The 20,881-nt window shown below is 30.8% G+C and overlaps 7 protein-coding genes across 7 annotated transcripts; 6 read left to right on the top strand and 1 right to left on the bottom strand.

Annotated features, from left to right (window-relative positions):
- The first annotated feature begins 3,199 nt into the window (after positions 1-3,199).
- Positions 3,200-4,740, top strand: BX663DRAFT_471870 (inorganic pyrophosphatase). The gene is made up of 7 exons (XM_051524162.1): positions 3,200-3,301; positions 3,362-3,477; positions 3,562-3,681; positions 3,774-3,987; positions 4,109-4,322; positions 4,400-4,457; positions 4,525-4,740. The coding sequence occupies exons 1-7, from the start codon at positions 3,238-3,240 to the stop codon at positions 4,597-4,599; spliced, it is 861 nt and encodes a 286-aa protein (XP_051383128.1). The 5' UTR covers positions 3,200-3,237; the 3' UTR covers positions 4,600-4,740.
- A 767-nt stretch (positions 4,741-5,507) lies between these two features.
- Positions 5,508-7,254, top strand: BX663DRAFT_507598 (G-protein alpha subunit). The gene is made up of 7 exons (XM_051527368.1): positions 5,508-5,655; positions 5,712-5,896; positions 5,984-6,147; positions 6,254-6,388; positions 6,467-6,835; positions 6,920-6,947; positions 7,008-7,254. Exons 1-7 carry the CDS (start codon positions 5,538-5,540, stop codon positions 7,077-7,079), a joined length of 1,071 nt encoding a protein of 356 aa, XP_051383127.1. The 5' UTR covers positions 5,508-5,537; the 3' UTR covers positions 7,080-7,254.
- Positions 7,255-7,313: 59 nt separating this feature from the next.
- On the bottom strand, positions 7,314-8,241 carry BX663DRAFT_507597 (60S ribosomal protein L37). Its single transcript, XM_051527367.1, has 4 exons — positions 8,207-8,241; positions 7,699-7,834; positions 7,535-7,636; positions 7,314-7,471 (listed from the first exon to the last, which is right to left on the bottom strand). Exons 1-4 carry the CDS (start codon positions 8,207-8,209, stop codon positions 7,431-7,433), a joined length of 282 nt encoding a protein of 93 aa, XP_051383126.1. The 5' UTR covers positions 8,210-8,241; the 3' UTR covers positions 7,314-7,430.
- A 446-nt stretch (positions 8,242-8,687) lies between these two features.
- On the top strand, positions 8,688-12,868 carry BX663DRAFT_507591 (armadillo-type protein). Its single transcript, XM_051527366.1, has 14 exons — positions 8,688-8,828; positions 8,929-9,007; positions 9,042-9,175; positions 9,231-9,524; positions 9,608-10,517; positions 10,612-10,910; positions 10,976-11,197; positions 11,264-11,451; positions 11,559-11,939; positions 12,017-12,105; positions 12,177-12,209; positions 12,277-12,404; positions 12,487-12,553; positions 12,613-12,868. The coding sequence occupies exons 2-14, from the start codon at positions 8,971-8,973 to the stop codon at positions 12,819-12,821; spliced, it is 2,991 nt and encodes a 996-aa protein (XP_051383125.1). The 5' UTR covers positions 8,688-8,828; positions 8,929-8,970; the 3' UTR covers positions 12,822-12,868.
- Positions 12,869-15,816: 2,948 nt separating this feature from the next.
- BX663DRAFT_507577 (uncharacterized protein) lies at positions 15,817-17,328 on the top strand. Its single transcript, XM_051527365.1, has 3 exons — positions 15,817-16,346; positions 16,471-16,702; positions 16,774-17,328. Exons 1-3 carry the CDS (start codon positions 16,192-16,194, stop codon positions 17,167-17,169), a joined length of 783 nt encoding a protein of 260 aa, XP_051383124.1. The 5' UTR covers positions 15,817-16,191; the 3' UTR covers positions 17,170-17,328.
- A 474-nt stretch (positions 17,329-17,802) lies between these two features.
- BX663DRAFT_568118 (uncharacterized protein) lies at positions 17,803-19,374 on the top strand (the record flags this gene model as incomplete). The annotated part of the gene is made up of 5 exons (XM_051532104.1): positions 17,803-17,929; positions 18,115-18,297; positions 18,438-18,695; positions 18,721-18,733; positions 18,817-19,374. The coding sequence occupies 5 exons, from the start codon at positions 17,803-17,805 to the stop codon at positions 19,058-19,060; spliced, it is 825 nt and encodes a 274-aa protein (XP_051383123.1). The 3' UTR covers positions 19,061-19,374.
- Positions 19,290-20,716, top strand: BX663DRAFT_485879 (uncharacterized protein; the record flags this gene model as incomplete). Its single annotated transcript, XM_051524639.1, has 6 exons — positions 19,290-19,321; positions 19,380-19,542; positions 19,580-19,917; positions 20,181-20,260; positions 20,504-20,542; positions 20,619-20,716. The coding sequence occupies 6 exons, from the start codon at positions 19,290-19,292 to the stop codon at positions 20,714-20,716; spliced, it is 750 nt and encodes a 249-aa protein (XP_051383122.1).
- Positions 20,717-20,881: the final 165 nt, after the last annotated feature.

Below are 20,881 nucleotides of genomic sequence, written 5' to 3'. Positions count from 1 at the left end.
GTTTATTGAATAAACAAAATTCGTTGGAAAGCATGAAGATTATTGTGATTTATCATTTATAAGACTTAATCAAGTCAATTCTAATAAGTATCCAATGAATAAAAAGCATGATTCGCTCTTCTTATTAATGTAAATAATTATTAATAAAGGTAAGTACCTTTACAATATACATTTTTTATTCTTAATAAACCCAATGAGCATACTAATAAACTATATATCAAAATTGCTCCAGGGGGAATTCTCTTTTTTAAAAAAAAAAAAAAGAACAGAAAGGAAAGGAACTGTTTTTACACTTTGAATTCAGACAATCTTCATCTGAATTTCAATTTATCTATGAATGATTGTCCGCTTATTTAACGTTACTAAGCAAGTCACAAATTTTTGTGTGACTACGATTAAATGATGTACAGAATTAAAATTATTCTTAATAGTGGCTTAGCTACTTTTTATTATATAAATAAATGAATACAAAAAAAAAAGGCATTTTCAAAAAAATCCTTATTATTTACTATCATAATATTTTATTATATTATTCTTTTTAAATAAAGGTCCTACTTTTTTTTTTTTTAATTACACAGTTAATTTGACAGGTAATTTTATGTGTGAATGTAAGCTGTTGTGTGTGTGTGTGTGTTTTTTTTAAAAAAAAAAATACAACACATTTATTTGTGTATTGGTGGTAATATAATTAAACGTAATTAGGGTGGAGGGGGTGAAAGTTAAAAAGAGGAAGGGGGGAATAGGCTTTAAATGAAGGAAGATTTGAGGTTATTATTACGCAAGTTCATTCGCATTACACACTTGATTGCTTTTTCTATAGCTCTGAAGTGTACAGCTTATGTAGCGCTTGCAATATGAATTATCTTTTCGGTAATGACATTCGTTTGAGGACTAGTATTCTTACCAATAATACTAGACTATAGGTTGTTTGTCAAAATACCTTCAATTCTTTTATTTTTATTATTATATATTTATAATAGAAATAAATTATTTAACTCTTGAAAATAAAATGAAAAATATATATTATTTTATAATAAAAAGTAGACTTTTAATTCCTAATTTCCAAACATAATATAACTTCTTTCAAGTGGCTTTCTACATAGTAGTCTTTGTAATCTAAATAGATACGCAGCTACTAAAGGAATTGATAAAACCAATTACAAAATCTTATTTTTGCTACTTTTAATTTAATAAACCCTTTTTTTTTTTCACCAAGTTTGTATCCTAATGTCCAAATCAATTAGATAATCTATTATACGCAGTTTTTTTTTTCCAAGTATAAACTCTCTAATGGTAAACAGTCCGGGAATGTTAATTGAATAAGGATAATTATCTGTGTAAACATTAAATCAGTACTTGTTTTCATAACAGAAGGGCTAGGATTTTAAAAAAAGGAAAGAAAAAAAAAAGGTATTAGCTAACAAACTACAATATGATTTATGTACACATTCTCAATTATTGTCTCCACCGTGTTAATAGTTGTCTATAAGATATTATTAGGATTCACTGTTCATTTACAGTGAGATATAAATATAGTTATTAAGTACGTTTAATTAATTGTAAGAAGAAAGTGAAATATATGATAGTTGTTGAGAGAATGTAAACGGTTCTAGAGTATATATAATATATTTCAAATAAAATATGAATAGAAAATGCCGATAGCTTTGACATATATCTTGATCTCAAGTCTCCTAATGAAAAAGAAAAAGAAAAAAAAGGGTGTATAAGGTAAGGAATTAATATTGTTAAAGAGTACTCCTGTTCATATCGAAAGATCTGGTAAACATTATAAAGAAAAACTATGTGAGTTGATTTATTTAAATAGTGAAAATGACCCATTCAATTAAACCTTAAACCCAACATTGCTAATATTTGGGCTGATAATTTCGAAAAAAAAAGAGGAGGTCAAGAAAAGAAACTGGTAGTGACAGTCAAAAGGAAAAACAATACTAAGATTTTTCTTATTATTCAACTGAAATAATGTCAACTCTTTGATTCTGTACAATTTGATGGGGAGGGAGGGAGTATCACGACGCAGTTTAGGCAGCTTAATATTAGTAAAATAGTATTCTATATATATATATATATTTTTTGCAACGAAAAGGGATTCTTTGTAATATTAAAAATGGCCCACTTTCATCCAAATAAAAATAGTAACTTTGTTAAAGTTGAAGAATGATACTAGTGGGTCGATTGTTGAATGAGAACAAATATGAATTACATGAGTTATTATTATACTTTCATAAGTGAGATGACTCTGCAAGATCTAAGAAAGGAGAGAAAAGCTACTATAACAACATCAAAAATGAAAGTAAGAATGACAATTAAACTATCAAGTTACAACATAGATTATTACATAAATATAATACAAGTGATGTATTTACTAATCAGTACCTTAACTTTATAAGTTATATATAGAATATTTATGAATATATATGATATGTTAAATACTATTAATTAGTAAAAAGTACATAATCCTATCCATTGAAATAATAACGTATATTAAAAAAAAAGCTTATTAAAAGCTATGGTTATGAAAGCATTTATCTTTCAATTTATTCCTCTAAATACAGCTTAATAATTCATTCATTTACTATTAGAAAAGGAAAATTTGCTAACTATAATAGAAATAAGAAAGCATTTCAAACTTCAAGCTGTTTATAGATATTCTGAAATTAAATTTAGTGAATACTTTGTTAATAAAAAGACTATTGAGTAATTAGTCTTTTTATTAGAATGTATATTACAAGCCAAAGACCGGCTTATACTTTACAATAATGTTGCACGACTTTATTTAATCAAACAATTGTACCGGATACTAAATGATGATAGCAGTAGGAAGAACAACTATTCCTTAATTCCTATAATAACCGAGAAATGTGTAAAAAGCCTCTAAAAGAAAAAATCAAAAAGTTTGTTTTCTATTTTCTACATTAAAATAAAGATTTTTTTTTTTTATTGAGGGAAGGGTTTTCTTTTTGTTGGTAAAATTAGCCCTTACTATATCTGTTTAACATTTTGTTTCTGACAATTTATTATCGAGATTCACGCGATAAAATAAGATAAACGCCATCATAACAGCCAATAATTGGTCTTCCGGAATTTTAAATCGCTTCGTAGCGTCATCAAATATAGAAATTTTGAAAAAGCTCTAAGAAAACCCTAGAATTTTTCCTCTATCTGTCTTTTTTTTTTTTTTTTTTTTTTTTTCGTTTTTCTTTTTTTCACTCTAACAAAATGGCTGATATCACTACTCGTCAGGTTGGTGCTCTTAACTCTCTCGACTTCAAGCTCTATTTCGGTAAGAAATAAAAGTACATATCAGTGTCAAATCAAGCCTAATGTATTTAACAATATACAGAAAAGAACGGTGTTCCTGTTTCTCCTTTCCATGATATTCCCCTTTTCGCCAACGCTGAAAAGAATATCTTCAACATGATTGTTGAAATTCCTCGTTGGACTAATGCTAAGCTCGAAGTAAGTATTCATAGGTTTCTTTTTTTTTATGGTTGAGAAAACGCGTTATAAATTAACATAAATTCTTTAAAAAAAAATGAATAGATTAGTAAGGAAGTTCCTATGAACCCTATCATTCAAGACACCAAGAAGGGTAAGCTTAGATTTGTTCGTAACTGTTTCCCTCACAAGGGTTACATTTGGAACTATGGTGCTTTCCCTCAAGTAAGTTTTATACATGTATAAAAAAAATTAATAAAATTTAGTTTTAATTTTTTTTTTTTAAAAAAAAATTTCTTTAAAAAAATGTATTTTAGACCTGGGAAGATCCTAATCATACTCATGCTGAAACCAAGGCTCGTGGTGATAACGATCCTATTGATGTTATCGAAATTGGTGAACAAGTTGCCACTGTTGGTCAAATTAAGCAAGTTAAGGTTCTTGGTATCATGGCCCTTTTGGATGAAGGTGAAACTGATTGGAAGGTTATCGCCATTGATATCAACGATCCTTTGGCTTCTAAATTGAATGGTAAGTTATTATCAAAAATGTGTTTAAAACATTTTTGATGGGAAAGAATAAGGAATTAAGAGGAGTTGAAAAAAAATACCTACTTCAGTTTTATTAAATACATTATGATAATATATATTAGATATTGAGGATGTTGAAAAGCATCTTCCCGGTCTTATTCGTGCTACTAACGAGTGGTTCCGTATCTACAAGATTCCTGATGGTAAGCCCGAAAATGTCTTTGCTTTCAGTGGTGAAGCCAAGAACAAGAAATATGCTACTGACATTGTCCTTGAAACTCATGAAGCTTGGAAGGCTCTTATTTCTGGTAACTCTGATAAGAAGGATATTGAAGCGTAAGTATAAAAGAAAGAAAGAAAAAAAAGAAAAAGAAACAAGTTATTTATTTTTAATTTTTTTTTTTTTTATAAAGTGTAAACACCACTGTTGAAGATTCACCTTATAAGATTGATTCTGTTGATGTTCCTGCTGTAAGTTTAATATTGTTATATGTGATATTGTAATAGATTCACTCACATCGATGTATAATTTAAATAGGCTTCTCCTCAACCTGCTGCTCCTATTGACGCCTCTATTGACAAGTGGTTCTTCATTTCCGGCCATAATTTGTAAATTTTATACGAATTCATATAATGCATTTTTTTTTAAAAAAAAAAAAAGAAATTACCCCCTTTTTTTTTCTCTCTTTTATAAAGTTCTTGAATAAAACAAAAAAAAAATACATATTGATATATTAATAAACATATACAGTACAAAAAAAAAAATTATAGGAGGATTCTAGTTTATTATAATGTATATATTCGCTGTTTCTTTAAAGACTTTTCTATAAAGGAGAATTATAATCAATTAAATACATTTTCTTTGGCTGGTGAAAGTTTATATGTTTTACTTGGAGTCGGTCAAACATTGTTGCAAACAACTATTCCTATCAAGCTTTGTTAATATAAACTCACTTGTTCTTAATATAAAGATATAATTTTGCAAGTAAAGAATTTACTGAAATAAAGGGCCATTCTAGTTAACTGGTACAATACCACCAAATAGTCAAGACAATGTATTGTACTACCAGTTTATACTTTGATTATACTCTGGATGCGATATTCGTTTAACTAATTTCTTGAACTGAATATCGATTGATGAAGATTGCTGATAAGAAAAAAAAAAAAATAAGGATTTTATACAATCTTCATTTATACACAAATATAGACATTTCTCGTGATATAATACATACTCCCTGTATAAATATATACATACATGTAGAACATATATGCCTTGATACATTTATTGACTTTTTTCATAAATTGCTCTACTCCTTTTTTCCCTTTCAAATAAATATGCTTTTTTTTTATTTTTATTTTGCATAATATTGGTCATTCTAATATTTATTACTGTTCAATTTCTTTATATGTCTTAAAGTAATATATATGCATTGATTAAAAATAACAAAAATCACTTATTCTTTGTCCTCCCATTTTTTTTTCCTTTAAAAAAAATTCTCTTTCCTTTCCTTTTCTTTCTTTTATATATATATTTATTTATTTATTGTTAATATGGGCATATGTATGTCAACTGAAGAAAGAATAAACAAGGAAAAAAGCCAACGTATTGACCGTAAATTAGAAGAAGACCAGAAGAAATTAAAAAAAGAATGTAAAATATTACTCTTAGGTAAAATTGAATTCAATATTTTACTTGTTTTTATTTATCAATTTTTTTTTCCTTAGGAAGTGGTGAGTCTGGTAAATCAACTATTGTAAAGCAAATGAAAATTATACACCAAAATGGTTATTCAAAAGAAGAACTATTGAGTTGGAGGTTAATTATATTTAAAAATTTGCTTGAATCTATTCAATCTATTATAAAAGCTATGCAAAAGTTTAATTATCAATTTGAAACAATAACTGATCAGGTACATACACAAACATGCCCATATTTATATAAATTTTGTATATGTATATAAATGTAATATGTATACATTTATATAATATGGCTATAGACATCGATTATGAATCAACTTTTAAGTTATAATATTACTGAAGGAATGAAAAGTTTTGATACAAATATCGCATCAGCTATTATACTCGTGTGGAATGATCCAGTAGTAGCAAAGATGATAGAAGAACAATCATGCAAATTTTATTTAATGGATTCAGCCCCTTAGTAAAGTAACACATACATGATTTATTATAAAATTGTTAAATTTCATTATTCTACTAGATATATTTATGCATATACACATACGTATATATTTTATCTGTGAAAATAGTTTTTTAAAGGAAGCTAAAAGAATCGCTTTTGATACGGAGTATATACCAACTGTTCAAGATGTATTATTTGCTCGTGCAAAGACGACTGGCATTACAGAAACAAGATTTAATATAGGCAATCAATTAACAATACAGTATGTCATATTATATACATCTATATATTCATATACATATATTTATATATACAATCTTATTTATATCATATTCTAAAGTATGTTTGATGTCGGAGGTCAAAGATCAGAAAGAAGGAAATGGATTCATTGCTTTGAAGCTGTTACTACTATTATTTTTTGTGTTGCATTAAGTGAATATGATCAGGTTTTACTAGAGGAAGATAAACAAAATAGAATGCTTGAGAGCTTAGTTGTATTTGATTCTGTTATTAACAGTAGATGGTTTCTTCGTACTTCTATTGTGCTGTTCCTGAACAAGATTGATTTATTCAAGTTGAAACTGCCTAAAATTCCTTTGAATCAATTTTTTCCTGACTATACAGGTGGGAATGATCCTGGGAAGGCAGCAAAATATATACTCTGGCGCTTTAACCAAATGAATCGAGCTAAACTTAATATTTACCCACAGTAATTACATAAACATATTTATTTATCTATTTGAAAAGAAAAAAAAAGAAATTATTAACTTATTCTTATTATCATTTACTTTAGTTTAACACAAGCCACAGACACATCTAATGTATGTATATCTTTAATAAGCTTCTTCTGTAGTAAGTTATGTTAACATGTATATGTATAGATTCGTCTTGTGTTTGCTGCTATCAAAGAAACTATATTACAAAATGCCTTAAAGGATTCTGGGATTTTATAATTGTTCTTTTTATTTTTGGCAACTAGGCGTTATTTGTTTTATTTTTTGTTATTTTTTTTTAATGTATTTAATCAAACATATTCTTTACAAATTGCATTATAAAATTATTAATAATATCAATATGCTTTTCTTCTAAAGAGCAATTGAAAGAGGAAAGACAAAAAAAAAAAAAAAAAAAACTCGTCATAATATTCATAATTCACACAAATTTCTTTTAAGTTTACAGTAAACAAATAAAGTAATAAACAGATCAAACTTCTTTTTTTTTAATGAAAACTAATTTTTTTTTAAAAAAAAACTAAAAAAAAAGAGACCATGTTTATAATATCAAACGTTTAAGATAAAGGCAATTTAAGCGGAGGCAGCAACAACTTGCTTCTTGGCTTGAGTACCTAGAATAGTTTATACATGTTTTAGTTATCAAATGAATAATAGAATTCGTATATAAATTTTACCTTCACGGAAACCATTCTTGAAACGGCGTTGAACCAACTTCAAATGTCTCATGCGACCAGTACCGGTAGTCTTTCTACGCTTACCCTTTTCAGACCAGTTGTCTATATACAAACATTAAGAATACAAAATATAAACACTCAAAAAGAGGAAAAAAAAAACTTACAAGATCTGGTCTTAGCGGCGGGGTAGCCACATTGAGCACAAGTCTTCTTTTGCTTGTGGAAGGAACGGTTACCACAACGTCTGCAGAGAGTGTGGGTCTTGGTGTGACGTTTACCGAATGAACTGGTACCCTTAGTCTATAAATTAACTTTAACGTTAGCATGTATTTCACTATTATATAATTAATAAAACCAGGTCGAAATCAATCCATTCAATCCATCTTTTTTTTTCTTCTTCTTCCCATTCATCTTTGCTGGTTGAATATATAACAGTAAAATAATCAAAATAGTTAACATGAGAACATGCTACATTATAGAAGGCACACATTAATTTTGTTGAATTTAATCCAGATTAAGAAAAACCGATCAAATTAGCAAATACATTGCAAGTTTATATAACATTAATTTATGGATTAAACATATCCATCCATTATAAAGCTGATTTCTATTGACGGATGTCATGATAATTGAATGGATTGATGTCTTCTGGCCCTTTCATTTCTACATTACCATATTGTATTATTTGACCGCGTTTAGAAGGAAGGTTCAATAGTATGTAAACCAAGAACTCAAAGTTGACTCTCCTCTCCAAAAATCCCGCTGCTAAGCCACAATGAATTTTTGTTGCTTAGGATTTCTCCTTTTTTTTTTTTTTTTTGTCTTTAACTTGCCGCAAATTTTCAATTTATTTTATTTTATTCTATTTTATTTTATTTTTACAATGCAAACACATACATACAACCACACGTATAATGTTGTTAGATTTGTATGTAACTATTATGAATATGTGCATTTTTTTTCTTATTAAATAAAAATGAGTTATTTATTTTATAATACGTAAATTCGCGTAATTTACTACATGTACATCTATTTTCTTCACGTAATTATTTATTTATTTATTTTTTTTTATTACGCGAAGTTTAAATTTGGTGAATGCCGGAGAAATTTAATTTTTCACTTTTCTTTTTAATCCATTTTTGGCTTTTTTTTTTTTTTTTTTTGAATTAATCATTTTTACGAAATTTGAGAATGGATAATACCGTCTTTGAGACCCTTTTAAGAGTTGCTGATAATGATGGTACTATTCGTACTGCTGCTGAAAATAGACTAAAAGAACTTGCCCTTCAACCTGGTAAAGTCAATTAAAATAAAAGCAATACTTTTCCTCCTTTTTTCTTTGAAAAAAAAATATATAGATCATTGCCTAATCAATTTACTTGAATCAAAATTAGAATTCCCTATTAGCCTTGCAAAGCTTACTGTTTCTCAACAATATGCTATCCCTCAGCGTCAAATATCCTTTTTCAATATGTTTATATATGTTTATTAACCTTTTTTTTTTGAGATACGTTTATCATTATCCTTAACCCCCTCTTTTTTTTTGTTTACTTGGCAGCACTTACACTTAAAACATATGTTACTACACATTGGTCAAGTAAGAATGATGACAAATTTGTAGGGCCTGAAGCACCACCTGAGGTAAGGAAGTTATATATATGGAATATAGGATATTGAATTAAACAACGATTTCTAGAGTAAAGCAGCTGTCCGTGAAATTATTTTGAATGGTCTTGCTGATCCTGAATCAAAAATTAGAGTAGTGAGTGCCTATGTTGTTTCTAAAATTGCTCACGACGATTTTCCAGAGGATTGGCCTAATCTTTTTGACATATTATTAAGTTATTTAAAAAGCAATAGTGCAGATAGTGTTCATGGCGCTATGCATGTATTATTAGAAATGGTTAAAAAAGATATTAGTATTCAACAATTGCCTCAAATTGGTCCTGTTTTAATCCCTGAAATGTATCGCATTTTAACTTCGGACAATGTAAAATATCAGCATTTTTAAACTAGAAACCAAAAACACTCATTCATCTTTTGTCTCTCTCTTTTTTTTGTATAATGTATTAGGTTTATTCATTTAGTACTCGTGGTAGGGCTGTGAATATCCTAACGAGTTGTATCGAAATGTTATCTACATTACGCGAAGAGAATCCAGCTTTAGCTGAACAGTTTATTGCACCAATCATCCCTCAGTGGATGGAAGCATTCGTGATTATTTTAAATCATCATGTTCAAGGCGATGATGAAAAAGCCACTGAAGAGTATGGATTAAAGATGAAAGTTGTTAAATGTATTTGTACTATCAGCGCTGAATTCCCCAAATATATTTCCTCTCTTTTACCACAACTTTTTGAACCTATCTGGATGGATCTTTACAATTTACGTGAACGTTATGTAGAGGAATTTGTCAGTGATTCAGGCGATATCGGGGAATCTTATCAAGACTCAGAAGGAAACGAGATTGGGTTTCAACATTTATTATACGTTTTGTTTGATTTTGTTGCAGCTGCATGTACTAAAAAGACGGTTAGACATTTGTTTATGAATGCAGATGGTACTGCTACTGGATTCTTTGAGCAGTTGTTATATGTTTACATTATCTATATGCAAATTACGCAAGAGCAAATCGAGACATGGTCTTCGGATGCGAATCAATTTGTAGCTGATGAAGAAGATGGCACCTTTACTTTCAATGCTCGTGTTGCATCTATTGATGTCCTCTTAACTTTACAAGAGGCTTTCCCTATTCCCTTCTTTAATGCCTTGAGTGCTGCTATTCAACGTCATATTTCTGAATCAAATGAAGCTCGAAATGCTGGCAATGGGGATTGGTGGAAGATTCAAGAATCTTGTTTGTTAGCTGTAGGTAGACTATCTGAAGAATTAGCAGATTCTTTGGCTGATGAGAGTAAGAAAGTTCAATTTGATCTCAAGAGTTTATTCGATCATGTTGTTCTTGAAGATATGAAGTTGTCTGGTAAGTAGTGGTACATATAATAATTAATTGGAGAAAAAAATAACTTTTTTTTTTTTTTGAACATTCATTCATATCAATATATATGATTCTATAGATCTTCCATTTTTACAAGGTCGAGCTTTCGTTTTTGCATCTGAATTTGCAAAAATTTTACCGAATGACATGTCTAGTCAATATGTCTCTGTTGCTGTTCAGGCTCTTCAATCTCCAAACAGTGGTATCCCTGTTAAGATTTCGGCTTTAAGAGCTTTGGATAATTATTGTAAATATTTGAATCCTCAATTTGTTACACCTTATCAAGTAAATATTATGGAAGGTGCATGTCAACTTTTACCTTTAGCTACTGAGGAATCCTTGATGCTATTGCTTGATACATTAGCATCCGCTATTAAGGTATGATATAAATGATGACAGAGAGAGAGAGAAAAGAGGACTTTTATTTTAATTTAAATTATTAGATTAACCAAGAAGTTACTGCTAAATATGAACATATCCTGACACCTGCTATTTTGCAACTTTGGGAAAAAAATGCTACAGATTCTATCATTACTAGTTATATCCTTGATTTATTTGAAGAATTTGCTAAAAATACATTCTATTATTCTTCTCTATGCGCACGAGCTCTTCCTTTTATAGGTCAAGTTCTCTCTACTGCCAACACGAATCCTATTGTATATTCAGTAAGTTCATTTACATATTACTTTGAATAGTCAAAAAAGTAACTAACTGTTATCCATATATAATAGTCTGCTGTAGATTTGCTTACTGCAATGATTTCATTTGGCCCTTCTCCTTTACCTAATGAATTTACTGAGCAAATGTTCCCAGGTTTAATGCAATTGGCATGGAATGTCCCAGATATTGATTTACTTCAAAGCACACAGGAATGTTTGAAGACTTTTATTAATAAAGATGCAGATCATATTATGAGATGGTAAGCATATAATTTCTAGTTTAGGAAAAAACAACAACAACAAAAACAAGCTCTCTTTCTTTCTCTCTTATATGTATATAAACTATCTATTGTATTTTTTTTTGTAGGCATGATCCATCTGGTAAATCTGGGTTAGATTATATTATCCTTTTTATTGCTAAATTGCTTGAACCTACTGGTTCTGATTCTGACGCTATCTTTGTTGGTGACTTAATTGTCACTTTGATCCAAAAAGTTGGTAATGGTATTGCACCTGTCTTACCCAACTTATTAACAGCCGTTCTTGGACGTTTAATGAATACTGATTATCAACCTTTTATTCAATCTCTTGTTATGGTATTTGCTCACTTGATCATTTCTCAGCAGGATACTGTATTCCAATTCCTCTGTGATGCCCAAATTAATGGAAAGAATGGGTTAGAAATTTTAATGACAACTTGGTGTGATAACTATGATAGTTTCTCTGGTTATTATACCATGAAGGTTAGGTAAGGACTATGCATGCATGCATGTGTATTTTCTATAAAAAGGAAGAGAGAATCTAATATACTAAAAATCTATTCAGTGCTGTTGCTCTATCAAAAGTCTTTCTTTCAAGTGATCCTAGACTTCAAAGTATTAGTGTTAAAGGTGATATTGTTGTTAACCCTAATGGTAAGCAATAAATCCTTCTAGTTTTTATTATATTGTAATTGTACTAAAAAAATATATATTATTATCTTTAGCTGGCATTGTTACACGATCAAGAGCAAAGAGAAGTAAGATAAACACAACTGTTTACATATATTTATATGATTCTAATATGTATACATATTCGTCTTATAGACCCTGATCAATACCAAACTATTTCAGTACCTACAAAGATCATTAAGCTCTTGATAGCAGATGCTACTACTGCATATATGAATGAACAAGCACCCATTGAAGATGCAGAATCTGTAGATGAAGATGAGGTAACCAAATATATAATAATATCTCCTTTTTTTTTTTTTTTTTTTTTTTTTATAAAACTCATTATTTTAATTTTTTTTTAAGACTGGAGATTGGGAAGACGTTGATGATGATCCATTTACTGCTCGCAATGATTTCCATCTTTTATCCGGTAAGTTTTCTTTAATAAAAGTAAGTAATAATAAAGGGGGACTAAATAATTTATAATAGACATGTTGAATAACCTTGATGAGAATGATGATGAAGAGGATAATCCTGACTTGAAGAATGATCCTATTTATCAAACTGATATGAAGACTTATTTAACAGACTTTTTCCGTAACTGTAATACACATAATGTTAATAATTTTAATGAAATCTGTCAAATTCAATTGAATCTAGAAGAAAAACAAATTTTGGAGCACATTCTTCGTCAATAATTTTTTTTTTAATCTACAAAATAAACGCGTACTACAATCAATTCAAAGTCACTTTTTTTTTTTTCCTTTATAACTTCATATAATTTTTTTCCTTTTTTTTTTTTTTTTTCCTGGTTCAGAAAAGTTTTGTAATAAAGGGACATCACTTTCTTTTTATTCGAATAATAACTTTTTTTTATCTTGTTTTATTTGGGAACTTTAAAAGAAATGAGGTATAAAAAAGTTTTACTAAATGAATTGAGTGTTCAATCAACGCGTTATTAATCTTTAATTACAAAATAGTAATCCCCATCCAGAACGCCGCATTGCAACACCAAGACGTCGATTAAATAGAACAACTTCAACTAATTCTGTTGGAAGCGCTAGTAGTACTACTGGTAGTACTAGTCCGTTAGCTGGATTCTCTTTTGGAAGCCCTAATGCATCTGCAACACCTGTTAATCAGCCATCCTTTGCTAATAGTTTTGGTAGTCCTAGCAACTCAGGATTTCAAACAACTTTTGGAAATACCATAAATAATCCTTCTACTACTGTAAATTCTGGCTTTGGTGGCTTCGGAAATATGGCATCAACAACTCAGCCTGTCAGTGGATTTAGTAATCCCTCAAATACTTCAGCAATGGGTGCCTTTGGTAGTAATATGACACCTTCTTCAACTACAAGTGGATTCCAAGTTGGCTTTGGAGCATCTACTACTGCAAATAAATCTACTCCATTTTCAGGTTTTGGTAAATATAACAATATATATTTATTTATTCTTTTTCTTCTTTTTTTTTTCTAAAATAATTTGATCGATTTTTTTTATACATCTTTTAAAGGACAATCCGCTCAACAATCATCAAATAATAATGATAAGGACAATGATGCTGATATGGATTCAGAAGAAACTAACAAACCAGAGACAACTACCTCTATATTTGGTGGATTTGGAGCAAGTAAGCCTCAAACATCAACTGCTACACCTACTTTCAGTTTTACAACTCCTTCAACTACTAGTCAGCAATCTAAACCTACATCAGCATTTTCAGGTTTTTCATTTGGTAATAATAATGCGTCTAGTGTAAATAATACTTTAGATTCTAAAGCTAAACCAGCATCTTCACCATTTTTATTTGGCTCATCTACTACTGTTAATAAATCGAGCACTGAATTGTCTGGAGATATTACTAAAAGTACAACATCTGCTAGTGCAAACACAACTTTAACTCCTGCATTTTCATTTGGTTCATCAACACCTACAAATAATGTAAAGACAGCTGAAGATAAACCAGCAAATTCATTTAGTTCATTTACGACTCCTTCAAAAGCAACCTCTTCTCCTTTTAGTGGTTTTGGTACATCCTTAGCTACTAAAGCTACTGAAGATAAACCATCAGAAAACAAAGAAGATGCCGGTAAATCTCAAGCTCCTGCCTCTTTTGCTGCTTCTAAACCTGCAGAATCTTCTATGCCCAAGTTTACTTTTGGTGCCTCTAATAGTGTAGCTACTACTGAAAAAGAATCTTCTGAAAAATCATCAGATAAGCCTTCTCCTTTTGCAGGTTTTAGCTTAACAAAGCCAGCCACCACCACCACCACTACTACTACAGATATATCTTCTGAGAAGGCATCTGATAAGCCTTCCCCTTTTGCTTCTTTCGGAACTACGAAAGCTACTGAGGATAAACCCGCTGAAAAACCATCAGAAAAATCTTCTCCATTTACATTTGGATCTTTTATGGCTACTAAAGAAAACAATGCCTCACAAAAAACTTTAGATGCTCTTTTTGGTAAATCTAATACTGATTTATCATCTGAGCAAAACAGCCCATCGTCCACCGCTGCTGTTGTTGCTAGTCCTGTCCCTTCTACACTTGAATCGGAAACTGGAAAGGAGCTAAACACAACAGAAACAACAGAACCTGAAGCTATAACTACTACTACTACTACTACTACTACTACATCATTAAATCAAGATTCAAAACAAAATAATTCTACTGAGGAAAATACTACATTATCAGAAGATCAGCAGCGTGAGAATAGTGTTGTCTCTATTAGTTCTGGCACAGAAACTACTGCTTCAGTAGCCGGTTCCCCAGCTCGTCCAGAACCCAAGTTAAATGAAGTCGATAAATTACAGGAAGAAACAAATGAAGAATTTTCTATTGAAAAAACTACCTCTCCCGAAAGAACCACTAAATCTACACCCGCTTTTTCATTTGGTAGCATTGCTTCATCAACTAAAACTGATGTAGCATCTCCACCAAAATTCAACCTTAGTACTTCTGGTACCTCATCTGCCAGTATACCACCTTCTTCTACAGGTTTTTCATTTAAACCATTATCCTCAGCCTCTGATAAACCATCACCGTTTTCATTTTCAACATCTACATCTACATCATCATCTACTATATCTAAGCCAACTACTTCTTCACCTTTTACGTTTAATGCACCTGCAGAATCCTCTAGTACTTCATCTGTAACAACAAAGCCCTTCTCCTTTGGTTCAGCCGATACTTCTAAACCCTTTAAATTTGGAGCAGCTGCTGCTTCTTCATCTACTACTGATAAACCAACAGGCTTTTCATTTGGTTCATCATCATCAACTGAAAATCTTGGCAAAAAGAGACAACTTGACAGAGATAGTAATGAAGATAATAATCAACCAACTAGTAAAAGAACATTTGGATCTATGGGCTCTCAGTCATCAAAACCTTTCTCATTTAATACTCCAACATCATCATCATCATCATCTACTGCTGCTACTACTTCTGCTGATAAATCTTTCAGCTTTTCTTTCAGCACTCCGGAAAATAAAGATGCTGGTAAATCTTTCTCATTTGGTTCATCCACCCCATCTACTACTACTTCCGAACCCGCAAAGCCTACAGCTGATAGTGAATCTAATAAATCTAACGCACCAGCACTTAATTTTACCTTTGGAACATCAACTGCTAAGACTGAAAAGAAAGATGACACTACAATTAATAAACCTTTTGTTTTTCCTACTTCTTCCACAAATAAAGAAAAGACAGGTTCAGAGACGACTTCATTTAACTTTGGAGCATCGCCATCTACGCAAACACCTGATACTACTACTACTACTACTACAGATTCTACAAGTTCTTCCAGTACTGCCTCTGCCAAACCTTTATTCACATTTGGCTCTACATCACCAACAGTAACTTCCTCTACTTCTAATTCTTCAAAAGAAAGTGGTGAAAAATCTGCTACAGCTACTAAGACGAACTCTAACGAAACTTCTGCTTCTGGTACATCGTTCATTCATGGCAAGTCGCCTTTATCTAAATCTGCATTAGCGACAACTAATGCTTCTAATTCTAAAGGAAGTGACAAGGGCTCTAAAGAGGGTACTAGTGGTAAGCACGTCATGTTTAATCTACCTACTACAACCTCTACCAGCAGTACATCAACTACAGAACCAAAATTGAATATTGCTGCATATAGTACAACAACACGTAAAGAAGATGATAATAATGTTTCCACATTAGGTTTACGTCCATTTTCAAAAAAGAGTACATCAGAGTATGTTTTTTTTTGTAATAAAAAAAAAGAAAAACACTCATACACACATATATACATATATTTATATATGCATATATACGCACATATTTTTTTAACTTATATTATATATTTTTTTATTATTTAGCTCAAATGTATCTGTTCCAACAACATTACATTCTAATATCACTGATGCAAGTCAAATTTCATATAAGACACATTTTTGGGAACTTCCAGATGATGCTCGTAATGAATTGGCTTTACTTGCCAACTTTATTTCTGAACAAACCGATAAACACGAAAAGATTGCTGATGAACTTAATTCATCTTTCGGCCCTACTTTGAAGGATATGCACGTACGCACTTTAGCTATGAACGCAGTAAGTTTTATTTTTTTTTTTTAAAAAAAAAAAAAGAAACATGTATTTATATATTTTATTTTTTTGCTTAGGATGCTCTTATTTTGAAGGAACATTTAGAAGTACAAAGCAAAGCATTAGATGAGCTAATCCTTAAGAATAAAGAACAACGTTTGAATGCGGTTTCAGCAAGTAATGTTCATAATCAAGATGCAAAGAGTTGGCGTACTCGTGGTGCACAAGAAAACTGGCATTTCTATACAAATACAATTGATAGTATGGAGGAGAGAGTAAAGCAATTCTCACATACAATTGATAGTATTGAAGAAGCTATAGCTAGTTTCCAAGATCAAGATCGATTCACTCCTGATGGTTTGGGAGCTGTGTTGGATCATCAACGTAAAATGTATTTATCTTTAGCAGGACGTGTTGCAGAGCTTCATGAGGAAACTGAGCGTATTATTAAAAGACGCAAATTAACCAAATAAGAATATCTTTTTTATTATTATTATATAATATAATATATTTATATATCTTGTGTTGTAATTTTTCTTTCTATTATAATTATTATTATTTTGATACAGCCTATATAGTCGAAGAAACTAGGTTGGGTCAATAAAAAATTTTTTGGCCATTTCCAAAATAAATTGGAACAGGGTTGCAAAATTGGGAAACCAATATGAAAATGGCACACATAAGAGAACATCGGACACGAACGCAAATGTGGGACTATACTGAACAAATTTAAATATATAAATATACATATATATATATATTGCCTTGATTTAAGGGTGTAATCCTAAAAAAACAGCCAGCCTCTATAGCGCTCGTATCATTCTAATACTTCATGATCTAAGAGTCAAAGACAAAATTCATTTGTGTATAACTTTTTACTTAACCAACAAGGCCTTTATTGTTTAAATGATAGCTGAAGTAGTTCTGCTCAGTTATAAAAATAAATTTAAATAATCAAAAGATATATTCCCTTTCAACTATAATAACAAGACTTCACGTCATAGCTTTCATTACAATGTGACATGCTTTACACTGAGTATATTTTCTAGTTAGCAGACAAATGTTGTCTTGAACTCTTTCCACTTCTTTTTTTTTTCAATTCATCAATGCCACGCACACCTATTTACCCTGAAGTGGAGCATTTAATTTTCCTCAAGAAACGTGCAAAGCTAGAAAAGATCAATTCTGAAAGTAAAAAGGACAACTCAACCACTCAAAACCCTAAGAGAACATGTAAGTAAAAAAAAAAAAACACACACACACACTTTATGCATTTACAAGGTCTCACAAGCTAATGTACATAAAGCTACCAAGAGGAAAGACTCTCCTGCTGTAATAACAGCAAAGAGGAATGCAAAGAGAAGCCGCCAAACTAATACTTCAGTAGCGTCATCCTCTAAAAGTAAAAACAAATGTAGTTCTTACCAAGAGGAGGGGCATAACTCTGCAAGAAGCCCCCACTACAAAAAACTATAATCTAAAGCTAGCAGAACTTTTACAAATTAAACTTGGAATCAACTTATCAAAGATATACTCTCTCTCTATTCCATTTGCAACTTTCTGCAAGAATACTCCCAAACAAAGCCAGTTCTTTGGAAAAGGTCAAGGCTGTATCAAGCTTTATCCGTAAAGTCATGTTCAAAGCACAACTATTTATAAACTTTTTTTATTCTGCAACACCCAAGCAAGTTGACAAATGACTTTTTTTTTATCAAAATTTTTGGGTACACTATTTCAAGAGTGATTAGGGGCAGCTCAGATGATGTAGGGCCAATTCTACAGGATTACAAAGACACGAAAAGGGAAATATCTGCAGAACAGAATCTAGATATGGTTCAACTTACAAGTTCTTTTGTTGAACTATCCGCCACTTTAAATGGTAGCTTGTTTGTTCCAGAAAATAGATTAAAGAATTATGGACAATTTCTGCCAACTGCATGTGAAACTATCGCAACAACATACAATAACTACTATGTTGAAAACTTTGAAAACATTATATGTAACTACTTTATCTATACATTAAGGGCAAAGTATCCGGTAAGCAACGAGAGATAAAAACAAACTCTTTAATATACATGTTCAGTTTCTCAAATTTTTTATACTAAAATTGTATAAACTAGAATGCGAAGATTGGCTGTATCAAGAACTTGGCATATGATCAAGTGCTTACACATTCCTAGTCATCCTCTATACCTAATGATATTCTTGCCCTTTTTTGATCCGGATGTGGCCAATAATCTTCCAAGTTTCTTAAATCCTTTGATTTCAGAAGTGAACAATTGCCTGTCCAAGCTTCCAGTGTCTAAAGAAAGCTTAAACAATGAACCCTTCAAAATTCTATCCGCATTAAGGGCATATCCTTAAAAAAAAAATACGATGATATATACAAGGCCCATACTCCTCAAAATGACAAAAGCGATTTGATCAAGTCCCTACTTCCAAGACGTTTTAGTCTATTCCCGAATTTTGGATTGCACTGGCGATTCATAAAGATGGATGCTCAGAACCTAACCGGAATTTTCCCAGATGCCAAACAAAAAAAAAGCAAGCTAATGAATCTCTTTTCGATCATAAAGAAATATACTTCTATCAAATGTTTGACTTTAAGAAGCTGGGTATTCAAAGGTATACATTACTACTACATACATCTATAAATCAAATTGCTGATGAAAAAAAAATATAGTTGTGAAAAGCTTCAAGCACTGCCTGAACAAAAAGGAAAGATGTTTCTCAATGGACTGTATACTGATGGCTACACATGCAGAGTTCTATTTGCTATAAAAGTGCTTCTGTCATCACCAGAAGACAATATCTGTCTAGAGTTGAACGATTTTACAAGCGAAGAGGTGGATAAGCATTCCCGTCCATGTACTGTAAACCCAGGAAGGCGGGATCCTTTTGTCTCTTGTCACGGTGGCCACTGACATACGTCGCTTGTCCTCAATCGAATATTACAATATGGGTGGAAGTGTAAGACAAATGAAAGAGCAACAGAAGCGCAAACAGAGACCAGGTATTGAAAAGATTGAAACAGACATTCCTTCGCCTAAAACTGCGTCTGTGGAACAATTTGTTTTGTACATAACTTACATGCTGCAGCACATGAATACTTTGCTCAATTTCTACAGCTTTGAAACTTCTAAGATTAAATGGTTGAACTACCTTAGTTCCCAAAAAGCCATGCAAGAAAGTGTCAACATCTTAATAAATGGTGGAAAAAAGTATAATAAAAGCAGGAGAAAGAAGACAAAGGAAAACAGAAAAAGAAGGAGGAAAACTCACAAGCCTCGTACTGCTCAAGAAAAAAGAGCACTCACCACCATCCCAAAATCAAAAAGGTATACACTTTATTGTTATTATTATTATTATTATTATTATTATTATTATTATTATTATTATTATTATTATTATTATTATTATTATTATTATTATTATTATTATTATTATTATTATTATTATTATTATTTCAGTAAACTCTAACTAGTATATCTGTAACTTACAGCAGAAACAACAAAGTCTGTTTTGAAAAGGGAAACAGCAGCAAGATGCCTCTAGTGGTCTTTGGTGAGGGACTAAAAAACAAGGATCATATCAAGTTCAAAGGTCTCCCCGTTATGGCGTATCTAACAAAATATATTAACAATTAAAAAACAAGGCAAAGGCTTGGAGAACTCTTGTTACTAGACATCAACGAATTTAATACATCAAAGGTTATTAAGAAAAAAACAACACATAGTTTACATATTACACTTTCAGCTAAAACCAATTCTTCATAGATCTGTCATTATTACTTTAAAAATGATATAGAAAATCTGAAGTGTAGGGAAGATGACCATGATCCATCAAGTATTGAAGTGTAAAACTTGCAATATATCCTTTGGAACCGAGATGTAATGGCTAGCAAAAAATATGTTTTACATAGCTCAGTCTATATGGAATGACAATGATCGCTCCACCGTCTTCAAACGACAAACCGCCACCTCCAATGTGGTTGCTGCACCTTCACTGGTGACAGCTTAAAGATATCTACAGGTAAGAAGTCTTTACGAAAAAAAAAAAAAAAAAAAAAATAGCAATTTTTTTTTTCTGAATCTCATTTAACGTTCTGTCTCAATTTAATTTCTCCTTTATCCCATTTTTGCATCTGTATCTGAATTTCCTTTTTTATTCATCCAAAAAAAAAAT

This window comes from Cokeromyces recurvatus, assembly GCF_025118155.1.
Source record: "Cokeromyces recurvatus strain NRRL 2243 chromosome Unknown BX663scaffold_11, whole genome shotgun sequence".
NCBI classification, from domain to species: Eukaryota; Fungi; Mucoromycota; class Mucoromycetes; order Mucorales; family Mucoraceae; genus Cokeromyces; species Cokeromyces recurvatus.
Note: the sequence above shows the minus strand (reverse complement) of the source record. Positions and strands in the feature narration are given on the sequence as shown.